Genomic DNA, 22,055 nt, shown 5'->3' with positions numbered 1-22,055 from the left:
GTCTAAAGTAGTTTAGATTAAAATAAGCCATAAATAAAAATTATAAACCATAATGGAGGAAGATAATTTATTATATATTTAGGCTAATTAGAATTATTGCAGATGAGCATTTTGTTTTTTTGAAACCAGACATTTCTAGCTTTCTGGATACAGCTTTGGAAATCTAGGTCATTGGAGAGTTAGAATGTCCTTCCCATATCAGTTGTTTCAGTCAGATCTTTTCATAGTTACACCAATAGTTCAAGATTTTCTGTGTTTGTTAGTCCCAGATTGCTGATATGTTCTTATGCTGTCTTCTTATATAATCCCCAGTGAACTCTCTGGGCTTCCAATACCAGACAGAAAAGTAGCAAAGTTATATTCCATTAAAAGCTATTGTGTTTATTTTATGCAGCTGTATGGTATTCAATTAATGTAGTCTAAGTGTATCTTTTCTTGTATAGCTTTTGTCTTTTGTGTCATATTTAGTAAGGTCTTCCTGATTTTAAGGTTATAAAAGGATTTTCCTATTGTTTCTTCTTGCATTTTTACAGTTTCATGTTTTTAATATTTAAATGTTTGATATAAGGTATTAACTTATTTGGTAGAAGGTATGAAATACGAATTCAACTTCAGTTTCATTCTAAATATCTACCTGTTTGCCTCAATGCTATTTATTAAAAACTTGATATTTTCACTAATAGATTTGATATGCCATCTTTATTATGTACTAAATTGCCACATATATTTTAGGGCTTTTTCTGGAAATTCTATTCTGTTGCATTAATATACCTAGTCCTGTGCTGGTCACATACTTGTGATTATTATGTCTTTATAATACCTGTTAAAATGTGATAGAAATAATCCTCCTCCTACTGTCCCTCACCCCCTCCACACAAACACCATATTGCTATCCTTTTTTATTATGATATTTGGCTATTGTATTTTCCCTACATAAATGTAAGAATCAGCTTACCAAGTTAAAAAAATATCAGTGTTTTTACTGAGATCTCATAAATTTGTACACTAACTTTGGGAGAGTTGACATCTTTATGATATTCTGTCTTCTTAATCAAAACAGGCTTCCTCAGAGAGCTCAAGACTTAGTTCTTTTATAAGTGTCCGGAGTACTAATATCTTCATGGAGTGAGCCCTATGTGCTTCATGTACCAGACAGAAGACAGTAGAATTGAAGTTCATTTTATTGGTCGATTTATCTTTAAATTCTCCCAAGTCTTCTTTCGTGTCCATCAGGAGTGTTTTATAGTTTTGTTTTTGTTTGTTTGTTTGTTTGATAGATTTCATACACACCTAGTTAGTTCTATTCTTAGTTTTTTGTTTCAGTTTTTTAAATTGATCTGATAACTCACATACAGTAAACTGCTTAAGTGTACTGCACAATGAATTTTTAAATTTGTATACACTCATGAAACTACCACCCAGGTCAAGATATAGAACATTATCAGAATCTCTGAAGGCTTCCTCATGCTCCTTCACAATCAATACCCTTCCATCTTCCTGTATCCCCCTGCCCTCCCACTGCCCAGGCTAATCACTATTCTGATCTCTGTCACTGTAGATTGGTTTTTACCTGATCTTGATCTTCAGATAAATAGGATCAACCAATATGCACCTTTTTTGCCTGATTTCTTTTGCTCAACATTATATCTGTGAGAGTCATTCATGTCATGTGTAGCAATAATAGTTTATTGTTTTCATTGTAATGTAATATTTCATTGTATGATTATACCGCAATTTATCCATTCTTTACTTGACAGGCATTTGATTTGTTTACAGTTTGGGGCTATTATGATTACTATAATCATCCTTACTATGTGTTTTTAGTGGACATAACTAATTATTATGATCCTGGACTGACCTAAGACCACCAGGGACAAATGTATAGTCCAACAAAGTCAGGTTTATTGACTCCTTGCAGTGAGGGAGAACATGTACCAGAGGAACCATGGAACATCTCATTAAACAGGAAAAGAAGAGTTAGAGGGTTTTTGGAAAAAGTGGAGTTCAAGTGAAATTTAGCTGAAACCTTAAAGCAAAGTAGGGATGTGTATGAAAGAGTCTATACTGTAAAAATAGACTCAGAGGCCTGTTTCCTTGGAAACTTGGAACGTTGTATTCAGTAACCCCTTTATTTGAAGCTCTGTATGTAGGTTGGAAATTAAGGCTGCTTCTCTCTGTCACTGACTTAAATCTTACAGGCAAGAATGGAATGGTTCATTTTAATGAATATGATTTCATACAGCAAAGTTTCTGACAGTCTGTGATTTTAGAGAATGATGTTTCTCAGTAAGATAGCATTGGTAATTCAGAGGTGGGGGGGTCATCATGTGATACTTTACATATGCAGCATATCCTTGGGAGAAACATTGTTTCTTCTTGACTTTGCATTTGGATTTGTGTCTGTCCTCCCAGTCTGATGAATGGCAAGGGAGATTACTTTCTCATTCTGATCCAGATGTGGGTGTGTTACCTAAATCCCCTATTTTTTTTTTAAAAAAAAGTTTTCATCTGAAAAGTCACTTTTTGGTTGAGTCCAGTTGATGCCAAAAGCTCAGCCTCTGTGCACTGATACCAAATCGAATCTTGGAGACAGAGTTTGGGGTGAAGTAGAAAAGAATAGCTTTATTGCTTTGCCAGGCAAAGGGCGACATAGAGGGCTCCTGCCCCTAAAAACTGTGTGTCCCGACCTGGGAGGATTTGATGAGGAGTTTTATAACAACCGTTCAAGGGTGGGTTTGCTGATAAGATTAGAGTGTGTGCAGGGCCTCCATTCTTCTAATCTGGCCTCAGGTAATCTTAATGAGCTTCTCTGGTTCTTTTAATGTAGCCTCAGGTGGTCTTTCTCTGGTATGAAGAATGCTGACCTCTTAAAAGAGCTTAAAGGCATTGTTATGTGTATCCCTTGAGGTAGAACCAGGACCCTGCCCCAAGGCTGCACTGTTGTTCCCTGGCTGCCCCTCCCTTGTCTTTGCATCCCTGCCCGGACTAGCACCAGTTCGAATCTGCCCTCTGGAATTCAAGGAAGGTCATGGAGGCTGGAGTCAAGAGACAGGGGACAGAAAGGTTTCCGTGCCCAGGAGCCCCATAGGGTCCTGCTTGGTTTCACAGTTACCTAGGAAGCCAACTAATTACAAAGAATTGGCACCAAAGGGATATGAGAGGTATCAACAAAGAAAATGACTGCCCAACTGTCAGTTTAAGTGTATGATTTTAGCTGACTCACAAGTAAATTTTAGCCAGGTATTTGGACTCATACCAAGGACTCTCTAAGGTTACACAGAGCAGTATTAAGAATAAAGACTCGGGCTTCCCTGGTGGCGCAGTGGTTGAGAGTCTGCCTGCCAATGCAGGGGACACGGGTTCGAGCCCTGGTCTGGGAAGATCCCACATGCCACGGAATGACTAGGCCCGTGAGCCACAATTACTGAGCCTGCGGGTCTGGAGCCTGTGCTCCGCAACAAGAGAGGCTGCGATAGTGAGAGGCCTGCGCACTGCAATGAAGAGTGGCCCCCGCTTGCCGCAACTAGAGAAAGCCCTCGCACAGAAACGAAGACCCAACACAGCCAAAAATAAATAAATAAATAAAAATTAAAAAAAAAAAAAAGAATAAAGACTCTACAGGTATCATGATTAATAGGTAACAAGTCTGTCAACAATCCAAAAGTTTCAGCTGGCAAAGGAAGAAAAAATGTAGCTCAAGAGCTATAGTATGCACATTAAAGTATGATAATCAGTGTCTTCGGTCATCTTTTTCCGTGGGTCTTGGGCAAATGATTCATTTCACGTTGTCATCAGCTAGATTCAACAGACTTGTGTAGAAACTGATTTTTGCAGTCATCTACTTCTGAAGATTTTTTTTCATCTCCAGTTTGAGATGTCCTACTAAGACAATCTTGCATTGATTTAAATTGGCCCATGTCTCTATAATTAAGAGACAGGAATACAAGGATCATCACCCTGTTTTACTGTTGTGTTAGTTGTTAACAGTACCTGGCAAGATTCTATTTATTGAGGTTAGAGAGAAGTTTTCCAGAAGGCAGTTTCTGAGTTCTAAACCATGAAAAAGTTATTCAGAGGAAACACTTCTTGGACATGTTTGAGTATAAAACTGTGTGTACTGTACAAGTCTCAGCTATATTAGTCTGTAATAATGTAGAAACTGGAGTTGGGGGCAGTATTCCCAGATGTATAAGATGCTCAGTTTTGGGTTCATTGGGAGAGAGTTAATGGGCTCCTAGGGAATTGACCTCATTTTCTTTCAAGCCAAACAAAGAAGCAAAACCTACTTTAGGCTAAGGAGATCTAAGAATTTCTGAAAGTTTACCCAACTTAAGCTTGAAAATTCCATTTGTCCTTTTTATTTCATGTGAAGACTGGGGATGATAAAGGTGATAGAGATTTTGAGATGTATTGTCTCACAAATCTCCTTAGTAACAGTTCTAGAGAAGTGAGTGTTTACTAGGTAAGTAATTAGAGCTCTCCCAGGTAGGAAACACAAACTCAAGCAGCATTTTTTGGCCATTGTTAAAGTTGAGCCTTTTTAAACAACCTTTGATCCATCCTAGAAATAGACATACAATAACCAAAACAAAAGCATTTGTTGTCAGGAAAACTATTTATGAAAAATTATCTGAAGTATAGCATACCCGTATGTTCTTCTACATTGGTATTTTTTAAGCTGCAGGTTGCAACACAATCCATGACATCAATTCAGATTTTTTTTTAAAGGCACAGAATAGCAAGTATTTAAGTGCATCAGTTGGATTCTTAATAGGTACTATACCTTGAAACTTTTGTGGATTTTTTTGTTTGTTGCTTTGTTAGCAATTTGACTGTGATGTGCCTAGGTGCATTTTTCTTTTTGTTTGTTCTATTTGGTGTTTATTGAGTTTCTTAGATCTATGAATTGATATTTTTCTTCAAATTGGGGACACTGTTTCTTCAGTTTTTCTGTCCCAGATTCTCTCTTCTCCTTCTGGGACTCCAGTTACATGTTAGACCACTTGATGTTGTTTCATAGGTCACTGAGGCTCTGTTCTCCCTGACCCCCGTAAACACACATAAGGTGTTTTTGTTCTCTATACTTAAGTTTAGTTTCTATTGCCCTAATTTTAAGTTCACTGACCTTTTTTTCTGTAGTGTTCAGTCTGCTGTTTAAGCCCATCAGTGAATTTATTTCAGATACTGTATTTTCTGGATCTAGACTTTCATTGAGATAGATAGATACATAGATAGATAGATAGATAGATAGGAAGAAAAATGGATGGATGGTTACATACGTATATAATATACATACATGTATAGTTTCTATCTCTCTACTGATAATTTCCATCTGTTTACTTATTGTGTCCATCTTTTCTCTTAAATCCTTGAATATATTTATAATAGATGTTTTAAAGTCCTTGTGTGCTAATTTCAACATCTGTGTCATCTCTGAGTCTATATCTATTTTTTTAAACTGGTTATGATTTTTATTTTTCTTCTACTTCTTTAGTCATTTTTTTATTGTATCTTGGATGTTGTGATACAACATTGAGTGTCTGGATTTTGATCTCTTTAGAGTGTTTAAAGCATAAATTAACTGGTAGGTCATTGCATGACCTGCATGGGTGAGTGGGGATCTTAACACCATCTTTCAAGGATTACAACCCTGTGATGTCTGTTAATCCATTGCCTCAAATAATTGCTTCATATAGCTTGTATGCACACACGTATTTGGGTTATATGTTGTAGTTGTTTATAGCAAAAGGGTAAGTCTAATTCCTGTTACTTATTATACCTATAATTATTATGCCTATAATAAGTAACATCTTGTGGAGATAAATGAGGATGTATAATAGAAGACCTCCCCATCTTTGTATTTTTATAAGCCAAAGACACACCCAAAGGTACTGCCAGGATTTTCTTTAAAGCAAAACAAAACAACTTGGAGTCCATTCTTGCACACAGAACAATGATACTGGAGACTCTAGCATTCTTTGCCATAAAGTGTGGCTGTAGTAATTTTAGACTTGTCATAAGGAATTTGATTTTTTTTAAGGAATACTTTTCTTACATGTTAAAGTAAAACATCTTAAATGTTTATGCTGATATAAAAGAAATGAAATTGAAATTTTTATTTTCAATCACTGATACTGGTATGGATGGATGCAGTTGATATTTTACTATATGTTTAATTGAAATTTATGAGCTCATTTTTCTCTGGTAATTTTTTAAGCCTTGAAATTTGCTGATTATGTAATTATTGAAAATATTTTCTTTCTTTCCTTTCCATATTTATGCCTTTTATAATTTATCTCTAGACCTGCTTGCCAGTATTTCTAGTTGTGACCAAAAAAAAAAAAAAAAAAAACTTTAACTCATCTCTGTCTCAAATGAGTGAAGTGGTTCTTCGTGAATTATAGTAATGGCTCTTGAATTAAGATGTTTTTAAATTATCTTAAGAAGTAAGTCATTAATGAACAACTTCTTTTATTTTAGATTATTTTTGAAAAGTAGATACTATATTTTATGGAATGTCTTTGAAAATTTTATGGTGCTCGCTTCGGCAGCACGTATACTAAAATTGGAACAATAGAAAGATTAGCATGACCCCTGCGCAAGGATGACATGCAAATTCGTGAAGCAGTCCATATTTTAAAATTTAGTTTGACAATAACAAACACCTAATTAACGTTTCTAACTATAATACAATCCCTCCTGACGCACTGTGGGTATTGCATACACTAGCAACCAGTTTATTAAAACATTAATTGCTGTTGGATTTGTTTTGGGATTCACGCATAATCCATTTAGTACATAGCAGAACTAACTCATTTTGAAGGAATTATAAATGAAATCCTCCACAAGTCTATCATTTAATTCACATTGTAGTCAAGGAAGGGGAAGGTTTGCCTTCAGAAAATTCTGTGGCTCTCCTGGGATCTTTGATGTGGCCCGCCCTCCCTCTCCCTCCCACCCTTCCTTCCTCCCTCCCTCCCTCCCTCCCTTCCCTCCCTCCCTCCCTTCCCTCCCTTCCCTCCCTTCCCTCCCTCCCTCTGGGAAGGTACCCAAAATGTGTTCATGCAGTGTACAGACAAAAACTGCAAAACTCAATCAATCAAACTTAAATTCCTGGCTGCATTGGAATTTGGCACCCCCATTTTGGAAAAGTGAAAGCATTTCCTAGAGCTGAATACTTGTCTACCTTAAGATAGCAATTCTACTGCCAGATACACACAGAAACATGCCCACATGTTCACCCACGAGACACTTATTAGAATGTTGGTTGCAGCACTGTTTCTAATAGCCCCTAACTGGAAACTACCTGAATACCCACCACCAGTAGAATGGGTAAATAAATTATGGCATATTCCCATAAAGGAAGAGTGTACGGTATAGCAATGAGAAAGAACAATCTACAAAGCTCAGAAACAAGCAGAACTAATGCATGGTGCTAGAAGTCAGGAAAGCAGCTATCCTTGGAGTGGGGAGTAAATGGGAGTGTTTGGGGTCTGGTAATGTTGTCTCTGGCTTCTGGTTATGTAAGTGCTCAGTTTGTGAAAATTCATTGATTATGACAGGTGCACTTTTATGTGTGTTATATTTTAATAAAATTTGCGAAACAAAAACAAGAAGGAAAATTTTATGACAATGTTTTTATTTAGTGTAATGAATTATATAAGTACTCTGTATTGCTTTACAAATTTTGGTTTTAGGAATAAAGACAACTAGATACTTTTTGAAAGTGCTTTTTTTTAGTGTATTTTGTTTACCAAGATTGTATTTAGGAAACTTGTATCTCTGTGATGCAAGTGTATATTTTAATTTTTTTGGTCTTTTAGTCACATTATATCTTAGAATTTTAAAATTCTGTGTACTTTATGAGTAGATAATAAGCCATCCTTTTCTCTGATTTATAGACTATTTCATATAAAAGAAGTTACTCTTTGACTATTAGGAATAATTCTAAAATTGGTCTCATTAGGCCAAATAAAATACACATTTAGGAAAATATAATATTAGATTCCTGAATGCCATCGTAATATTTAATTTGACAAATATTTGTTCTTTTCAGATAATTATAGGTGATTTGGCAGGGCGGGGGGTTCATCCTACCATAAAGTTGTAGTTTAAATTAGTCTCAAGACAGAGTCTATAGCCTAGATAGAAACATCCTTAAATGTTTGCTTAGTCACCTACTTTTAATTAATTTTTTAAAATCTTTTATATACAAAATTGCTGTTTAATTTCCTGATTCTGACCAACAATTAAGTAGAATTGTTAGGAAGATACCAAATTGTTACTTTCTTTTGGCGAGCATAAAGGAAGGGGTCCTCTGTAGTAAAAAATTAAGAGTTTTTGTCTTTTCCTCTTTCTTCTCTTCTCCTCTCTCCCTTCCCCCCTCCCCAGTACACATGCTTCTCATCACATTTCCAGGATTGATCCTTTAAGATAGAATTTGTGAATATATGTTATATTTTACAGTTGACAAATTACAATTTGAGCCTCCTCTGAGAAAAGAAACAGAAGCACGGGATGAAATGGTAGGAATAATGACTTTTAAAGTATTTTACACATTAAAATTTGAGAAAAGTTATAGTCAGGTGTCCTTTGACTGAAGAACAAAGTAATACACTCTTCAGAGCATTGATTTTAATAACGTATTTCACACATTAAAGTTTGAAAACGCTTCTAGTTAGGTGTATTTTGACTAGGGTACAGTGTGTAATATACCATTTTAACCATTCATTTGACACTTCTGAGTCTTTTGAAGAATTCACATGAATTTATTAAGTATATGGAATTTGATCCTCAGCTTTAAGCTCTCAGGATCTTTTTACTTACTGATTCTGTTAGATTTGTAGTACGATTTTGCATTGCCTTACTGTTTTTAATATTTATTTGTTAATATAGCTTCATTTTTTTTTTTTTTAACCATTGCTCTTATTTTGAGATTACTATTTGGTTAACCCTTCCCTTAACTAAAAAGAAAGAAACAATAGATAGAGCAAGATATTATTAGAGTCAACCTAGATGTTATCCTAACATCTACTTTATTTTTAACTAATAGTAAAAGTATAGTTTTTAGAGTAATTGTCTTCTGTTAATGGATCTCTTCATTCTTAACATCTGCAAGTGGTGCTCTTCCTACTGTATGTGTTGCTGGACAATAAATTATCAATTTCCATGCTAGTCAGAAAAAGTATGGCACCAGTAAATTAAAGATGATTGAATAATACAGTGTTTAGTTCTCCACGCTAATGGAGTAGTGATGCACATAATTCAAAGTTAACATTTTTCTGTTTTGCTTTGAATATACTAGTATATTGGTAAAGAGGGCTTGTCACATTTTAAGCTATAAGTATGTTTATAGATTCTGTTAGTTTAAGTCATCTAATAATGAGTTATTGACATAAATGTGTCAAATGACAGCAAGTGTAGCTAGAGATTAAACCGTTGAAAGCCAAGATGATTAATAATCATGACAATGAGTATGTTCTTGAATCACATAAATAAATGATACCTGTTTATAAGGTAACATCTTAAACTCTTTTTTACCTTCACAGGGAGTGTCTTCAGACCCAAACTTTCTGTTACGGTGGAATCCTTTTGTTGATGGTGCAAATACTGGCAAGTAGTTGTTTTTCTAGCTTAACTTTATTTTACTTAATTATATAAGAACAGTATTTGATGGGGAGTGCTTTATTCTAATAAGCTTTAATTTTTTTTCTTATAAAAGTGTACTATGCCATTTTGTCAGTGAAAAGCTTCTGACTTTTTTTAATTGCCCAAAGGCATAAATGTGTTGATCATTAAGGCTTTGTAGTTTTGTTCTTTAAATCAAAATACAGTACGTGTGGTGTTAATATACTGAAAGATGAGCTACATGATCTCATGGGAAAAAATACGATAGTAGGAATCAGAAAGCCCCAATTCCATCTCTGCAATGTGGTTACTTCATATTCTAGACCTGTCTTCCTCAACGATTAGTGACAGGGCTGACCTAGATGAGTTGTTCCAAACCTATTAGTGCATTGCAGTGGCCTAGAGAGCTCTTTGGAAATACAGATTCCTGGGACCCCACATTAGGCCTGTGGATCTGGGGTTAGCAGAGTATGGCCTGTAAGCCTATAAACCAGATCTGGCCCAGTGCCTATTTTTGTACATCCCTACGAACTAGAATGATATTTACATTTTTTAATGGTTGAAAAAAGAAGAATGTAATTTTGTTACACGTGCAAATTATATGAAATTTAAATTTCGGTGTTCATAAATGAAGTTAGTTGGAACACAGCAATGATCACTTCAGTTTATATATTATCATGGCTGGCTTTCACACAGTAAAAGAGTTAAGTTAGTTGTGACCACTATATGATTCCTAAAGCATGCAAAATTACTGTCTAGCCCTTTTATAGAAAAGTTTTGCTAACCCCTGATAGAATACAGTCTTTGGGAGTGGAATCGTAAGAATCCTGAAAGCTTCGCAATTGATTGCAGTGACTATGGATAAATTGTGTGGAACCAGTGGGGCTAGATGAGTGATTCTCAAGTTTTGAGTGTGCCTGGAGGATCACCTGGAAATCTTGGTAAAATGCAGATTCTGATTAAGTAGGTCTGGAGGATGCATTTATAAAAGTTTCCATGGGAATTCCCGTGCAGTCCAGGGGTTAGGACTCTGCGCTTTCACTGCTGAGGGCCCTGGTTCAATCCCTGGTCGGAGAACTAAGATCCTGCAAGCTGTGTTGTGCAGCCAGAAAAAAAAAAAAAAGAAAAGTTTCCAGGTGATACCAATGTTGCTCATCTGTGGACCCCACTTGGAGTAACAGAGGGTTTGATGATACAGCCATTTGAATCTATGATTCACTGTGGATTCCAACTCTAAAATTCCAAATCTCTTTTTCACTACTAAGTTTAATTTCATTTTTATTACATATTAAATGTTGCAAAGCATAACGATAAAGTAAAAAACACTTCGTATTCACTTTATAAAAACTCTATTTTATAGTCATACTAATACAGTTTGACAGAGTGAGATCTTAGGTCTTCCTATAGCTTTTAAAAATACTCTGGGGTTGGGCTTCCCTGGTGGCGCAGTGGTTGAGAATCTGCCTGCTAATGCAGGGGACACGGGTTCGAGCCCTGGTCTGGGAAGATCCCACATGCCACGGAGCAGCTGGGCCCGTGAGCCACAACTACTGAGCCTGCGCGTCTGGAGCCTGTGCCCCGCAACGGGAGGGGCCGCGATAGTGAAAGGCCCGCGCACCGCGATGAAGAGCGGTCCCCGCACCGCGATGAAGAGTGGCCCCCACTTGCCGTTAACTACAGAAAGCCCTCGCACGAACCGAAGACCCAACACAGCCAAAAATAAAATAAATAAATAAATAAAGTAGCTAAAAAAAAAAAAAAAAAAAAAAAAAAAATACTCTGGGGCTTCCCTGGTGGCGCAGTGGTTGAGAATCTACCTGCCAATGCAGGGGACGCGGGTTCGAGCCCTGGTCTGGGAAGATCCCACATGCCACGGAGCGGCTAGGCCCATGAGCCACAACTACTGAGCCTGCGCGTCTGGAGCCTGGGCTCCGCAACAAGAGAGGCCGTGATTATGAGAGGCCCGCGCACCGCGATGAAGAGTGGCCCCCGCTTGCCACAACTAGAGAAAGCCCTCGCACAGAAACGAAGACCCAACACAGCCATAAATAAATAAACAAACAAACAAACAAAAAGTAAAAAAAAAAACACATGTTAAAAATACTCTGTACCATGATCTAATTGTCTTTTATATCCCCTGAATAGAAGCAGATTTTAATGCACATCTAATGCTCTCTCTGTGTTTTATGTTATGGTCATTTATCACCATCTAAATTGCATTTTTCTCTTTGTATTAGATCAACCTCAAAACGTGCAATACCACCTCCCCTACCTCCTAAGGTGAGCTACTTAAAGATTTTCAACAATATATCCTTGTTTAAATAATAATATAAATTTTTAAAATAACTTTATTGAATGTATTCAAATTCTCTTAAATATATTTAGGGTAAAGTTTCCTCAAGAGCATATTATGAAGATGTAAAAATATATTAAAGAAGATTTCATGAGAAATATAATATTTTTATAGCTATTAGAAAAAGGCAAAGATAGGTTATTTACTCATTTGAGGGCAATACTTGACCACATGGAGAGGAGAGGAGTTCATCATTTACAGTCCTCATTTATTACTACAGTTGGACAGTGCACTAGAGTCATACTTTATTAAGTCACTTTCCTTGCTTGTTTGTAGTTATTAAATATTTTGTGGATTATGTATATGATTTTATTGGTTATAAAAACATCAGTTTGGGGTTAGGGCTGCTTAAAAGTCACATGGCAAGTTCATAGCTGTGTTGGGATAGTAACTCAGCTCTTGCTTACCTTGCTTACTTGGCCCAGTGAATTGAACTATACAGGAGAAAGAAAAAAAAGGCATATTCTCCTCCCCCTAAAGTCTTTGATGCATAATAATAACAAAGTGTTAATGTTTTATATCCAAATTTATTAAAGTACTTTCGTTTCTTATTATCAACTAGCCAAGGATAAACAGTTACCCTGAAGACAACCTCCCAGATGAAGAAAAATCATCAACTGTAAAACGCTGTCCTGATTCAGAGAACAGAGCTCCCCAAGTTCTCAGAAGACAGAGTAGCCCAAGTTGTGGTCCTGTAGCTGAGACTTCCTCTATTGGTATGGCTAGCAGTATCAGCAGGCCTGGAGTGCATACAGCTAGATACTGTGATCTCGGTAAATAAATCAAAGTGAAGGCTGAAAAGAAAGCCGTTTTGTTCATATTTTAAAGAATGTCTTTTTTCTTTAGTCAGTCTTATTACTGTTTGAAGCTTTGTGAAGGTTCTTTAAAGTTCCACATGGGTGGACTATAAATAGATTCAATCCAATTCAACCCTAATTTGATCCCTTACTAAATATTATAGGATCTAGAAAGATGAATGGATGACCCTGCCCTCAGGAAGTTCAGGGTCTATAGCAGAAGTTATACCCATGTGCACATAATATCAGACAAGACATTTTGTTTAAGTGTCTCCTACAGTAAGTAACTATACGTAACAATGCAAGAGATCTCTGAGGGAGATAAGGATAGGGAACAGAGGAGGTAGGCCCTTGCAGAGCATTAAAGGGCTTGGTGAGCCTTTAATAGGTGGAACCAATACTGACAGGCATTCTTAGAGAACAAGAAAGAATAAACAAATGCACTGAAGCAGGAAAATCTAGAATGTGTTGGAAGTACAGTCTAGTATGGGTAAGAAGTGTGAGCTTTTGAAGGGTATATACTGGGAGATAGGCCTTAAAAAGGTAGGTTGAACTTAAATTATGACAGGCCTTGAATATCAGCATTAGTAGGTCAGATTTCATTTTTCTCACAATATGGAAAGACATTTGTTGTTTTCATGGATTAAGACCACTGCTATAGATGCAGTGCTGCCTCTACATAAGCTAGAGAAAGGCACCAGAGATGCTTTAACTCATCTGACAATAGGGAATATTTCCCTATAAAGGAACACCCAAATGGAAAACAAGTACTGGGGGGAAGGGGAAATGATTTTTCAAGGAAAGTACTTATTGTATGGTCATTCAGCTTTTAACATGATTCTCTTTAGGAAATGGTGATGGTATTTCAAAGCTGATGAGTGAAAACACAGAGGATCAGCGCAAGCACCACAGTTACCACGAAAAAATGACAAGCGAGATTTCCCTGTAGGTATAACAGGCGTTTGGTAATTAGTTGTAAATAATACTGTATTTATCATATAAAGGGCATAGTCTATTTAATTCAGGAATTTGAATAACTGGATTTCTAAATGTATAAAGTTTTTCTTAAGGCTTCAAGAGGTCTTACAGTATTAAAAATCACTTTTCCCACAGAAACCAGTAATCAATGGCCTCCCACCCACCCCAAAAGTGCTGGTAAGGAATATTTTTATGTGAACCACTTGCCAATTTTTCTCTCTTTAGAAGCAACAGAAGATTGTTTATTTGCTATCAAGTATCTTGAGCCATTGAAAGGAAGGATTCATAAAATACAAAGGCATTAAATGCATTTGGATATACCATGGATCAAATCATGTACCCTAATTTGAGTGAGTTAGTTAGAATTGGGTAAATTTCGCTTTTATAAGTACGGACAGTTGGGTCTCTGATTAGCCTACAAAGGCCAATTTAATTTTAATGTGATGGTATTACTAGTACTGTGTCCTCTTCATTACGTTGGTTAAATATCTTTCTACCCCCTGAAGCCATTTTTACATTGAACTATACACAGTGAAAAGGAACAGGGAAGCTCCTGTTAACTCTTGTTCTCTGGCCCTTCAGTAGAACCTACCTAAGGTAGTTCAGCCAGTCATATGAATGGGTGCCTTATAAATTGTACCTTTTTATACAGTAAAAGTTTAGTGTAAATATCAGTCGTTCGCCTTTCATCACTATTATGGAGGTATACTGCAATTATAATCACTGTGATGTTACTCAATAAAATCATTAATTGTTTCCCATTATTAAATGTTAGTCCTAAAGATAAGTAGTGATGTAAAATTCCTAGAATGTATCATTGACATATGTAGACGTTTGATAAATTTGATATTTTTGCTGTAAAGTAGTGGATTACACAAGAAAGGAGTGTAAAACTCTCTTCATAGAAAGCGTTAAATTATACCAAAATATGAATTTTGTTTTGTAATGAGACCACAAGTATATGCAAATAAGAGTCAGTTTAGCATTTCATAATAATCTTAGCTATTTTCTAAGAATGTATAAAATTATCTAATCAAATAAGTCAACATTTCTTTCTTTATAAATAAGATGGGAGCATGTTTTTCCAAAGTTTTTGATGGCTGTCCTTTGAAAATTAATTGTGGCAACATCCTGGATACATCCTGATACAAAAGGTAACATTTCTGAATTTTTATATATATCTCCAACAAAATATTCATTATCAGAAAAGATCCTTATGATCAGTGAACTGAGGGCTTTTTACTTTAAAGTTCAACTTAGAGGCTAAGGAGTGTAGGTATTATACTATTTAGTGTAACAACCTAAATAGGTAAATAGTTTTAGTTTAAGGCATCAGAATTCAAGAGGAACAGTTCCTGGTTAAAGGAGACTAAAGAGACATCACAACTGACTGCAACCATAATTCGGCATTTTCATTTATGTAAAAGGACAATACTGAGACAATTGATAATCGCTTTCAGTAAAATCAAGATATTAGATAATAGTATTGTTTCAGTGTTAATATCCTGATTTTGATCATTGTTGTGTGGTTGTATAAGACCTTTTTTTTTTTTTTTTTAAAGAAATGCACACAAATATTTAGGAATAAAGGGGTATCATGCTTATAAACTTAAACAGTTCAGACAATGAAAACAATATGTGTGTACAGAGAAAGAAGGATAAAAGCAAAAGTAGTAAATTTAACTTTATTGTGTGTGTGTGATCATGTGGTGTCTTTATTTTTTTTTTTGAATTTTATTTTATTTTTTATACAGCAGTTTCTTATTAGTTATCTATTTTATACATATTAGTATATACATGTCAGTCCCAATCTCCCAATTGATCCCACCACCACCACCACCACCCCCACCTGCCACTTTACCCCGTTGGTGTCCATACATTTGTTCTCTACATCTCTGTTTCTATTTCTGCCCTGCAAACCGGTTCATCTGTACCATTTTTCTAGGTTCCACGTGTCTGCGTTAATATATGATATTTGTTTTTCTCTTTCTGACTTACTTCACTCTGTGTGACAGTCTCTAGATCCATCCACGTCTCTACAAATGACCCAATTTTGTTCCTTTTTATGGCTAATATTCCATTGTATATATGTACCATATCTTCCTTATCCATTCGTTTCTGTCGATGGGCATTTAGGTTGCTTCCATGACCTGGCTATTGTAAATAGTGTTACAGTGAACAACATGTTGGGGTGCATGTGTCTTTTTTGAATTATGGTTTTCAGGGTATACGCCCAGTGGTGGGATGCTGTTGGGTCATATGGTAGTTCTATTTTTAGTTTTTTAAGGAACCTCCATACTGTTCTCCATAGTGGCTATATCAATTTACATTACCACCAACAGTGCAAGCAGGTTCCCTTTTCTCCACACCCTCTCCAGCATTTGTTGTTTGTAGATTTTTTGATGATGGCCATTCTGACTGGTGTGAGGTGATACCACACTGTAGTTTTCATTTGCATTTCTCTAATAATTAGTGATTTGAGCAGCTATTCATGTGCTTCTTGGCCATCTGTATGTCTTTTTTGGAGGAAATGTCTGTTTAGGTCTTCTGCCTGTTTTTTTGATTGGGTTGTTTGTTTTTTTTAATATTGAGCTGCATGAGCTGTTTACGTATTTTGGAGATTAATCCTTTGCTCCGTTGATTCATTTGCAAATATTTTCTCCCATTCAGAGAGTTGTCTTTTCGTCTTGTTTGTAGTTTCCTTTGCTTTGCAAAAGCTTTTAAGTTTCATTAGGTCCCATTTGTTTTATTTTTGTTTTTATTTCCATTACTAGAGGAGGTGGATCAAAAAAGATCTTGCTGTGATTTATATCAAAGAGTGTTCTTCCTGTGTTTCCTCTTAAGAGTTTTATAGTGTCTGGTCTTACATTTAGGTCTTTAATCCATTTTGAGTTTATTTTTGTATGGTGTTAAGAGAGTGTTCTAATTTCATTCTTCTACATGTAGCTGTCCAGTTTTCCCAGCACCACTTATTGACAAGACTGTCTTTTCTCCACTTTATATCCTGCCTTCTTTGTCATACATTAGTTGACCATAGGTGTGTGGATTTATCTCTGGGCTTTCTATCCTGTTCCATTGATCTATATATCTGTTTTTGTGCCAGTACCATACTGTCTTGATTACTGTAGCTTTGTAGTGTAGTCGAAAGTCAGGGTGTCTGATTCCTCCTGCTCCGTTTTTTTCCCTCAAGACTGCTTGGCTATTCAGGGTCTTTTGTGTCTCCATACAATTTTAAGATTTTTTTGTTCTAGTTCTGTAAAAAATGCCATTGGTAATTTGATAGGGATTGCATTGAATCTGTAGATTGCTTTGGATAGTATAGTCATTTTCACAATATTGATTCTTCCAATCCAAGAACATGGTATATCTTTCCATCTGTTTGTATCATCTTTAATTTCTTTCATCAGTGTCTTATAGTTTTCTGCATACAGGGCTTTTGCCTCCCTAGGTAGGTTTATTCCTACGTATTTTATTCTTTTTGTTGCAGTGGTAAATGGGAGTGTTTCCTTAATTTCTCTTTCAGATTTTTCGTCATTAGTGTATAGGAATGCAAGAGGTTTCTGTGCGCTAATTTTGTATCCTGCAACTTTACCAAATTCACTGATTAGCTCTAGTAGTTTTCTGGTGGCATCTTTAGGATTCTCTATGTATAGTATCATGTCATCTGCAACAGTGACACTTTTACTTCTTCTTTTCCCATTTGTATTCCTTTTGTTTCTGTTTCTTCTCTAATTGCCATGGCTATGACTTCCAAAACTATGTTGAATAATAGTGGTGAGAGTGGACATCCTTGTCTTGTTCCTGATCTTAGAGGAAATGCTTTCAGTTTTTCACCATTGAGAATGATGTTTGCTGTGGGTTGGTCGTATATGGCCTTTATTATGTTGAGGTAGGTTCCCTCTATGCCCACTTTCTGGAGAGTTTTTATCATAAATGGGTGTTGAATTTTGTCGAAGCTTTTTCTGAATCTGTTCACATGATCATATGGATTTTATTCTTCAATTTGTTAATATGGTGTATCACATTGATTGATTTGCGTATATTGAAGAATCCTTGCATCCCTGGGATAAATTCCACTTCAATCATGGTGTATGATCCTTTAATGTGTTTCTGGATTCTGTTTGCTAGTATTTTGTTGAGGATCTTTGCATCTATATTCATCAGTGCTATTGGTCTGTAATTTTCTTTTTTTGTAGTATCTTTGTCTGGTTTTGGTATCAGGGTGATGGTGGCCTCATAGAATGAGTTTGGGAGTGTTCCTCCTCTGCAATTTTTTGGACGCGTTTGAGAAAGATGGATGTTAGCTTTTCTCTAAATGTTTGATAGAATTCACCTGTGAAGCCATCTGGTCCTGGGACTTTTGTTTGTTGGAAGATTTTTAATCACACTTTCAATTCATTACTTGTGATTGGTCTGTTCATATTTTCTGTTTCTTCCTGGTTCAGTCTTGGAAGGTTACCACCTTTCTAAAATTTGTCCAATTTCTTCCAAGTTGTCCATTTTATTGGCATAGAGTTGCTTGTAGTAGTCTGTTAGGATGCTTTGTATTTCTGCGGTGTCTGTTGTAACTTCTCCTTTTTCATTTCTAATTTTATTGATTTGAGTCCTCTTTCTTTCTTGATGAGTCTGGCTAATGGTTTATCAATTTTGTTTATCTTCTCAAAGAACCAGCTTTTAGTTTTATTGATCTTTGCTGTTGTTTTCTTTGTTTCTATTTCATTTATTTCTGCTCTGTTCTTTATGATTTCTTTCGTTGAACTAACTTCGGGTTTTGTTTGTTCTTCTTTCTCTAGTTCCTTTAGGTGTAAGGTTGGATTGTTTATTTGAGATTTTTCTTGTGTCTTGAGGTAAGCTTGCATTGCTATAAACTTCCCTCTTAGAACTGCTTTTGCTGCATCCCATCGGTTTTGGATCGTTGTGTTTTCATTGTCGTTTGTCTCTAGGTATTTTTTGATTTCCTTTTTGATTTCTTCAGTGATCTCTGGTTATTTAGTAACGTGCTGTTTAGCCTCCATGTGTTCGTGTTTTTTACGTTTTTTGCCCTGTAATTGATTTCTAATCTCATAGCATTGTGGTCAGAAAAGGTGCTTGATATGATTTCAGTTTTCTTAAATTTACTGAGCCTTGATTTGTGACTCAAGATGTGATCTTTCCGGAGAATGTTCCATGCGTACTTGAGAAGAAAATGTAATCTGCTGTTTTTGGATGGAATGTCCTATGAATATCAATTAAATCTATCTGGTCTATTGTGTCATTTAAAGTTTGTGTTTCCTTATTAACTTTCTGTTTGGATGATCTGTCCATTGGTGTAAGTGAGGTGTTAAAGTCCCCCACTATTATTGTGTTACTGTCGATTTCCTCTTTTAGAGCTGTTAGCAGTTGCCTTATGTATTGAGGTGCTCCTGTGTTGGGTGCATATATATTTGTAATTGTTATATCTTCTTCTGTTTTTTAAATTATTATTTACTTTTGACTGCATTGGGTCTTTGTTGCTGTGCGAGGGCTTTCTGTAGTTGCGGCGAGCGGGGGCTACTCTTCATTGCAGTGCGCGGGCTTCTCATTGCAGTGGCTTTTCTTGTTGCGGAGCATGGGCTCTAGGCGCGTGGGCTCAGTAGTTGTGGCGCACGGGCTTAGCTGCTCCACGGCATGTGGGATCTTCCCGGACCAGGGATCGAACCCATTTCCCCTGCCAGTGCAGGCAGATTCTTAAGCACTGCGCCACCAGGGAAGCCCTATATCTTCTTCTTGGATTGATCCCTTGATCATTATGTAGTGTCCTTCCTTGTCTCTTGTAACATTCTTTATTTTAAAGTCTATTTTATCTTATATGAGTATTGCTACTCCAGCTCTCTTTTGGTTTCCATTTGCGTGGAATATCTTTTTCCATCCCCTCACTATCAGTCTGTATGTGTCCCTAGGTCTGAAGTGGGTCTCTTGTAGACAGCATATATATGGGTCTTGTTTTTGTATCCATTCAGAGAGCCTGTGTCTTTTGGTTGGAGCATTTATTCCATTCACGTTTAAGGTAATTATCGACATGTATGTTCCTGTGACCATTTTCTTAATTGTTATGGGTTTGTTTTTGTAGGTCCTTTTCTTCTCTTGTGTTTCCCACTTAGAGAAGTTCCTTTAGCATTTGTTTTAGAGCTTGTTTGATGGTGCTGAATTCTCTTAGCTTTTGCTTGTCTGTAAAGCTTTTGATTTCTCCCTCGAATCTGAATGAGATCCTTGCTGGGTAGAGTAATATTGGTTGTACGTTCTTCCCTTTCATCACTTTAAATATATCATGCCACTCCCTTCTGGCTTGTAGAGTTCCTGCTGAGAAGTCAGCTGTTAACCTTATGGGAGTTCCCTTCTATGTTATTTGTCATTTTTCCCTTGTTGCTTTCAGTAATTTTTCTTTGTCTTTAATTTTTCTCAGTTTGATTACTATGTGTCTCAGCGTGTTTCTCCTTGGGTTTATCCTGCCTGGGACTCTCTGCACTTCCTGGACTTGAGTGGCTATTTCCTTTCCCACATTAGGGAAGTTTTTGACTATAATCTCTTCAAATATTTTCTCAGGTCCTTTCTCTCTCTCTTCTCCTTTTGGGACCCCTATAATGCGAATGTTGTTGCGTTTAATGTTGTCCCAGAGGTCTCTTAGGCTGTCTTCATTTCTTTTCATTCTTTTTTCTTTATTCTGTTCCGCGGCAGTGAATTACACCATTCTGTCTTCCAGGTCAGTTATGCGTTCTTCTGCCTCAGTTATTCTGCTGTTGATTCCTTCTAGTGTATTTTTCATTTCAGTTATTGTATTGTTCATCTCTGTTTGTTTGTTCCTTAATTTTTCTAGGTGTTTGTTCTTTAATTCTTCTAGGTCTTTGTTAAACATTTCTTGCATCTTCTCGATCTTTGCCTCCATTCTTTTTCTGAGGTCCTGGATCATCTTCACTATCATTAGTCTGAATTCTTTTTCTGGAAGGTTGCCCATCTCCACTTCATTTAGTTGTTTCTCTGGGGTTTTATCTTGTTCCTTCATCTGGTATGTAGCCCTCTGCCTTTTCATCTTGTCTATCTTTCTGTGAATGTGGTTTTTGTTCCACAGGCTGCAGGATTGTAGTTCTTCTTGCTTCTGCTGTCTGCCCTCTCAGTAAATGTTAACATTTGTGTAATCTGCATGAGGCATATTTAAGAATTGTTGTATTATTATAACTTTTCTGAAAGTCTGAAATGATGGCAAAATAAAATTTATTTTTAAAAATTTAGGCTGTGTAATTTTAAAGTGAGGAAGCATAATACATGGAGGCAAGAATTTGGAATCAAAGAGATCTGGGTTTGAATTCCCACTCTGACATTACTGTGTGACTTGGAAAAGATACTTAACACCTCTGGTTCTCAATGTGGTCATTTATAATACATATCCTCATAATACTCAACTTGTTGCAAGGAAGGAAGGAGCCTACCTGGTTTCCTGGAAATTAGCAGAGGTTAGGCAGTAGAGGATATTTGGGAAATGTTTGTTTCTACCTCAGTACAGTCATAAAGACAGGTAGTGTAATTATCTGTTTTAAATGCCGCTATTAGAAAATACAACAGAGAAAAAGAAATTTTAACAGTAAGGAAACAGGATTTTTTGATATTTGTACCTTTTTATTTTGCTATAAGTTTATACTTACAGAAAAGTTAGAGAAATATATATTGTAGTACAAGAACCCCTATATACTCAGAATCATCAGTTGTTTCTTTTTTTTGTTTTACACCCTCACCATCAGATTATTTATTTATTTATTTACTTTATTTTATTTTAGTATAGTTGATTTACAATGTTGTGTTAGTTTCAGGTATACAGCAAAGTGATTCAGTTACTCATATACATATATCCCTTCTTTTTTAGATTCTTTTCTCATATAGGTTATCACAGAATATTGCATAGCATTCCCTGTGCTCTACAGTAGGTTCTTGTTGGTTATCTGTCTTATATACAGTAGTGTGTGTATGTTCATCCTTTTGCCACATTGGTTTTACTCTTTTCTGTCTGTATGTGCATTTTTTTCTGAATCACTTGAGAGTGAGTTGTGGACATCATGCTCCTCTTCCCCTTATACTTCAGTTTGTATTTTCTAGGAACAGGAATCATTTCTTACATAATCACAGTACAATTATAAAGATTGGGGAGTTTATCACTGATATAATCCTGTCTTTTAATCCACAGTCCATATTTAAATTTTATTAATTATCCCAGTAATGTCTTTTATCATCTTCGCCCTCCTTTTTTTCCCCAGTCCAACATCCAGTTCAAGTTCACATGTTGGATTTAGCTA

At 36.1% G+C, this 22,055-nt stretch overlaps 1 protein-coding gene and 1 non-coding gene across 2 annotated transcripts in view; both read left to right on the top strand.

Annotated features, from left to right (window-relative positions):
• Window positions 1-22,055, top strand: part of MAP4K5 (mitogen-activated protein kinase kinase kinase kinase 5) — a 144,854-nt gene that overhangs the window by 90,816 nt on the left and 31,983 nt on the right. Inside the window, 9 exon segments of the mRNA XM_036841713.1 lie at window positions 8,467-8,525; window positions 9,549-9,616; window positions 11,865-11,907; window positions 12,543-12,696; window positions 13,626-13,664; window positions 13,667-13,722; window positions 13,891-13,932; window positions 14,824-14,877; window positions 14,879-14,909. Coding sequence (XP_036697608.1) covers window positions 8,467-8,525; window positions 9,549-9,616; window positions 11,865-11,907; window positions 12,543-12,696; window positions 13,626-13,664; window positions 13,667-13,722; window positions 13,891-13,932; window positions 14,824-14,877; window positions 14,879-14,909 — 546 coding nt within the window.
• LOC118891390 lies at window positions 6,536-6,639 on the top strand. The gene has a single exon (XR_005018973.1). It is a non-coding gene; the product is annotated as a U6 spliceosomal RNA (small nuclear RNA).

Source organism: Balaenoptera musculus, chromosome 2 (assembly GCF_009873245.2).
Source record: "Balaenoptera musculus isolate JJ_BM4_2016_0621 chromosome 2, mBalMus1.pri.v3, whole genome shotgun sequence".
In the NCBI taxonomy this organism is placed as follows: domain Eukaryota; kingdom Metazoa; phylum Chordata; class Mammalia; order Artiodactyla; family Balaenopteridae; genus Balaenoptera; species Balaenoptera musculus.
The sequence above is the reverse complement of the archived record's forward strand: the minus strand, read 5'-3'. Positions and strand labels throughout refer to the sequence as shown.